General features: G+C 43.3%; 1 protein-coding gene and 1 non-coding gene across 4 annotated transcripts in view; both read left to right on the top strand.

Annotated features, from left to right (window-relative positions):
- MPPED2 (metallophosphoesterase domain containing 2) overlaps positions 1-2,041 on the top strand; it is a 210,770-nt gene extending 208,729 nt beyond the window's left edge. For all 3 annotated transcript variants that reach the window (XM_070383626.1, XM_070383628.1, XM_070383627.1), the window contains exon 7: positions 823-2,041. In XM_070383626.1, the coding sequence (XP_070239727.1) occupies positions 823-941 (119 nt within the window). In that variant the 3' untranslated portion in view covers positions 942-2,041. The remainder of the gene's footprint in view (positions 1-822) is intronic.
- On the top strand, positions 129-202 carry TRNAG-UCC (transfer RNA glycine (anticodon UCC)). The gene has a single exon. It is a non-coding gene; the product is annotated as a tRNA-Gly (tRNA).
- Positions 2,042-6,000: the final 3,959 nt, after the last annotated feature.

Raw genomic sequence — 6,000 nt, forward strand, 5'->3', positions numbered from 1 at the left:
GCCTTCAGGGCATGTTGAAAGTCAACAGCTACAGCAACACAGGATTCCATCTCCACAGAGGCAGATGGCAAATGCCCTTGGCAAGCACCAATTTGTAGGTGACAGTAAGATCACTTAGTGTTGGAATTTCCCTGATGGTCTAGTGGCTAGGATTCTGGCACTTCCAATGCAGGGGCCCCAGGTTTGATTCCTGGTCAGGGAACTAGATCCCACATGCCACAACCAAAGATCCTGCATGCTGCAACTAAGACCCAGCGGAGCCAAATAAATTAACTCATTTTGAAAAGATAACTTATTGTTAACTTTCATTGGGGCAGTTTAGAGCTTATTTTATAAATAAGGAAGCTAGGAATTCATGTCTCTTAACTCCCAGTGCTATACCCTGCGTGAGTCTCACCTGTCTTGAAGCCCATTTGGGTTTGAGTGAAGGATGTGTTTGCCCCCTTGAGGAGTTTATGTTACTCATCTTCTTCCCTGGAACTCAATAGTTAATACAGGGCTTTGAAATGAAAATCACATTTGAAACAAGAGGGAAAAAAATGTTTTTTCTTTATTCTCACTAGTAAAGAAATCACAGCCTCTCTTCTACAAATCGAGTGTTGAAATAAATTACACGGAATCACTTTTCTTTGAAGTAGAGGATTCCCCCTTTAAAGAAAATAAAATCGGGAGGCAGCTTCTGAAAGCTGTAACAGGGGCTCCACTGAATTTCATCTCACTGCCCACTGGCAAAGACTTTTTTGTTTTCCTTGGCTGATAGTCCTGCACGGAGTCACCAGCATTTGTATATTTCACAGTAAGTGTGACACTCTCTCTCCACAGGTTACGGCATTATGACCGACGGTTACACGACGTACATCAATGCCTCAACGTGTACAGTCAGCTTTCAACCGACCAACCCTCCAATTATATTTGACCTTCCAAACCCACAGGGTTCCTGAAGCTCCAAACACCCAATTGGAATGTGAGGGAAGGTCTAAAAAAACTGCCATTTTTTCTAATTATAAACTTACATTCTCTTCCTTGTTTATTTCCAGATCCTGTGAGTTCTTTTTGTAAATTGCTGGAACATGAATGATGCTAGAGGTTATGCTTCTTCTTCCTTTTTTTTTAAATGGGGCATCCATTTGGAATCAAAAGAGCGTTGTCAATTTGTAAAATGACTTCCGTTTTCTCAAAGGCCACGCCATTGTAAATTGTTAGTGTTCGCCAAAGGGCAGCCAAGCTTTCTTTTGAAAAGGTGACAAAAGTCTTATTTTAATATGCTTTAAGCTGGAAAAAAAAAAAAGAAAAGAAATAAAGCAGGTAGGCAGTGTTTTAAAAACCACCCAGATTTGCACAACAGTTTAAGAGTATTGTTTGAAGTATTTTATTTTTATGATGTTTGTTGTTGTTGTTTTTCTTGGGAATGCTTCTTTTTTGCAGACGTGGCCCAGATTTAGAGCAATCTTTGCAACAAAAGTAGGCGTGGAAAAGACTTCCCTTCACACTCTCACTATAAAGCAAGCTGTGTCAAGGGAAAAAAACAGCTCTCGTTTAGAGGATGGCTTAGCTAGTGAGATCCATATTGTGGTGATACAAGGTCTCATCGTTTGTTTGTTTCTTTTAAATTATTTTAGCTTTAAAAATATGGAAATGGAATCTGTCAAGAGCAGGTATTTCATGCAGTTAAAAAAAAAAAAACAAGCGTGCAGACTCCTTTTCAATATGGGTTTATATATATAAATATTTTTTGTGTATTATGACTAAGTTAGGGGTTTAATATTGCCAAGGACAGTACAACTGTAAAGGGATGCTTGATCGTGGAGCATCAGAAGTCCGAAGGAGCTGACGCATGTTCTCAGAACTCAAGGTCTTAAAGAGCTTGAGTTAAATCTAGGTACACTCGCAGGCGTGTATAGATTTAAACGGATGCAATGGAAGCTAACTAAAATAAGGCTTAGTTGTCCTTTATATTTAAATGCCCTGAATTGCCTCCTTACGTCCTCCTCCCTCCCCACCCCCCATTTTGCACTGTGTGTTTTGATGCAATCTTCGCTAGCACAAAATATTGTCGCTAATAGTCCTTTCTGTTTTCCCATTGTAAATGCTGTCGAGCTTTATTCTATTTTATGTTATCTTGTTAATGACATTTAGGAAAGCAGTTGTTTCTTTAAATTTATTGTGATATTCTATATCTAGCGGCCTTTATATGCAAATAAAATTGCAAGATTTTTAAATCTGTGCTGTTTGGAGGGTTGTGCTGGTGGGAGGGTGGTAGTTTAGTCCTGGGGAAAGAGGGATTTATTCATATGCAACATTGGTACTCCCTTTCAGAGGAATTAGAATAAGTGACTTTTTTTTTTTTTTTCAGATTTTCAATAAATTTTTATTACCTTCCGTTCACAGGCTGGCAGGTAGATCGATAAGGCACTCAGTGTACTCTTTCCTTCCATCATGCTGTCATCTATCTTGCTGTAGATTTCAGAGGGTGAGGATTTAGTCTTTAGCTATTGTAATGTCTATAGGAACAGAGGGACTGTGCAGAAGAGGGACTGTTGTGGACATGTGTGTGGGAATGAGAAGACAAACCAGTGGGTAACGGAGTAACCCGTGCGTGATCCCTTTTGTCCCCAGGAGCAGTCACCATCCCCCCCCTTACTTTTTTTTAAAAATAAGTAATGTCCACCACTAGAATCCCTGGAGGAGGAAAAGGCAACCCACTCCAGTATTCTTGCCTGGGAAACCCCATGGACAGAGGAGCCTGGCAGGCTATAGTCCATGGGGTTGCAAAGAGTCAGACATGACTTAGAGACTGGGCACGCGCACACTAGAATGTTGCAGCAGCCAGGAGGCAGCAGGGGGCCGGGTGGGGAAAACCATATTACGTCTTTTTTATTTTCTCTGGAAGAGCCATTAAAGAAAAGCAGCGTGATCTTGAATCTGCAATATATCCCGTACATCTGCATTCCAGTGCCTGTTGGATTGTAGCATTCTAACACATCCTCCTCCCTTCCTACCCACGAGGCATCCTTTGGTATAATCCACAAAAAGAATTCTTGGATTTCAGTACCAACAAATTATAGAGAATGTTCTAGGCCAGAATTCTGGCTCAGAGTCATACTGTTAATACTCATGAAGTGTCTTGGGTGGCCACCCAGAGCCAAAAGTGGTCCATGACCTTAGTAGCTGAGATGTGCTGTGGAGGTTAACCATACTTCCTTGACCTACTGCATCAGCAGAAGAGGGTGGTGATTTCAGGCTCATTCCCCGGGTGCTGAACTGAGCGTTGACCAAATGGGAATTTCAGCTGGTTACAGTGTAAGGAGTTAGGCCCAGACTTCTGGAAAAGCAGGCTCTCCAGAGACAGGTGGATGATCGCGATGACAAGTGTGCGTGCCCAGCCCTTGAGAGCACGTCTGGACACTAATTAAGCTAAGCACTTACTAAAATTGCTTTCCATTGTGTGGGGGCAGGAAGCAGCCCAGTCTGTTAATCTATGGGGTGGACTGGCTCAGACAGAGCTTCCTTCAGCCGGTCCAGGTTCACCATTCCATATGTGTGAACTGCCTCCGGGGGGCCCAGGATGACTGTCCCAAGGCCAGACGTTTTCTCCGCTGGGCCTTATAACAAGGAAACATCAGAAATAGATTAGACATTGTGCGCTTTCTATCCTTCTGTAACCAGGCTCTCTGCTGAGTCGGTTTCCTATTTTGTTTCTGTTGTTATTCAGTTGCCAACTCGTGTCTGACTCTTTGCAACCCCATGGACTGTAGCACGCCAGGCTTCCCTGTCCTTCACTATATCCTGGAGTTTGCTCAAATTCATGTCCATTGAGTCAGTGAGGGTAGCCAACCATCTCATCCTCTGCTGCCCCCCTCTTCTTTTGCCTTCAGTCTTCCCCAGCATCAGGATCTCAGAATTCTGGGAGAGGTTACATAAGCCCCACTTTTTAGATAGGAAACTGAGACTCCAAAAGTTAAATCACTTTCCCTAGGAAAATGGAAGCTTCAAATTCATTCCCTAGGGAAATGGAAGGTCTCTTTGACTCTCTAGTCAATTCCCTGTTCATCACCCTACCTCTAGGACAGAAAGGAGAATGCTGTCCAAGAGCTGATAGAAGACTGATGGGGCCGCGGGATACTCCCTTTCCCTCACCTGGGGGCCTGCTGAAGCACACTGCACAGGGCTTTATAACCGCAGCCAGCTGAACCATGTCCTTCCCGCTTGAAGCCTAGCACAGTGTGGTCAGAAGAGCACAGAGCCTAGAGCCAGCGCCTGGCTCCCCAGTGCCTGGCTTCCCCTCAAACTGGCGCAGATACCTTTGGCTGGGTACTCACCCTTCCTGTAAAATGGGGGTGATGGTGATGATGATGACGTCGTTGTACATTGTTGGTCTACATTGCACGATGTGGCGATCACTGCCTGGCATCTTAGTAAGTGGTAACACACGCTTGTTCAACACGTCTCCAGAGCTGCCTTGAGATTCTCCAGGCAGGACCTGCCGGTTGACTTCTCACCTACAAGAGCATTGTTTCCGAGAAAGTGTGTCTGTTTGCAGTCATTGGAAACCATTAGCCATCCCTCTTTACAAGAATCTGTCTTCTTTGGAGAAATGTCCGTTTAGGTCTTCTACCCATTGAGCTGTATGAGCTGCTTATGTGTTTTGGAGAGTAATCTTTTGTCAGTTGTTTCATTTGCAATTATTTTCTCCCATTCTGAGGGTTGTCTTTTAATCTTGTTTATTGTTTCCTTTGCTGTGCAAAAGCTTTTAGGTTTCATTAAGTCTCATGTGTTTATTTTTGTTTTTATTTCCATTATTCAAGACCACTGTGTGTAAACTAGATAGCCAGTAAGAAGTTGCTGTTTAACACAGGGAGGCCAGGCAGGCACTCTGTGATGATCTGCAGGGCTGCGGTGTGGGGAGGGAAGGGAGGTGATATATGTGTAATTATGGCTGATTTGCATTGTTGTATGGCAGAAACCATCACAACATGGTAAAGCAATTTTCCTCCAATTAAAAAATAAATTAAAAAAAAGAACATGAAGAATGCCAAGGGCATTTGCTAGAGGCTGATCAGGGAGACTGATTTTTCAGTTTGGGTATCCTAGTTTGCAAAATCCCATCTAATCTCAGAACAGGAAGGGGGCTGTATTCTTTCAAGTCGCATTAAAGGGCACCCATGGATCTTAGCCTCTCTTGCCCTTTGGGTCTTTACATTTCATCTCACCATCTTTTTTCAAGCTCAATTAGTGAATTTTTTCTCTACATTCTCTCCCCAGCTCCTTTTGTCTTATAAAGATGCTGGGGGATGCCAAAATCCCCTTAAGAGGCAGGTCACTGTTGTTCTGACAGGTGGCCAGCGTTAAGCCTGCCTTCATCTCCATCACTTAAGTAAATAAATACTGTGACCCAGGTCTTAAGTAGGGAGAAACAGAAGCTGGGAGGATTGGGGACTTGTCAATTGCAGATAAAACACTTGCTGTGCCCAGAATAATACCCCCCTCCCCCAACCCTCATCCAGCAAGAATGTGCTGCTTTGGTAGAGTTAACATCCACATGGTATTTTGCTTTTCCAGTGTCTTTTCATGCCCTTCTCATGCCTTCCCATTCCCACTTGCCTAAAAATTTTAAGGTACTTTTTGTTTAATTATTACACCAAAGTGAGTTCAGAGATTAAGTGAATTTTGAGAATTCGGCTCTGAGCTGAGGCATTTGGAAATACTGCTGGGCACGGGGCAGGGGGTCATTAGAGGTGGGGAGGGATCCTGGACTGGACAATCTTAATGAGTGGTTTCATAGAAGGCTCTAAGCCCACTCTGGCTATCGCCTTCTTAACACAAAACGTTTTTTCTCCTGCTTTGCAGTGAAGAAGCAGGATTGCTGCATGTATGACTCAGAAGTTTAAAGCTATTTTCTTTTCCTTTGCAAAATGTCACCTCTACCAATCTACTTCTGTCCTTCCTTCCCATGGAAGAGAAAACCATGCTAATTGCAAAGCCTCTCTGAGAAGCCTCTCT

This window comes from Bos mutus, chromosome 15 (genome assembly GCF_027580195.1).
Source record: "Bos mutus isolate GX-2022 chromosome 15, NWIPB_WYAK_1.1, whole genome shotgun sequence".
In the NCBI taxonomy this organism is placed as follows: Eukaryota; Metazoa; Chordata; class Mammalia; order Artiodactyla; family Bovidae; genus Bos; species Bos mutus.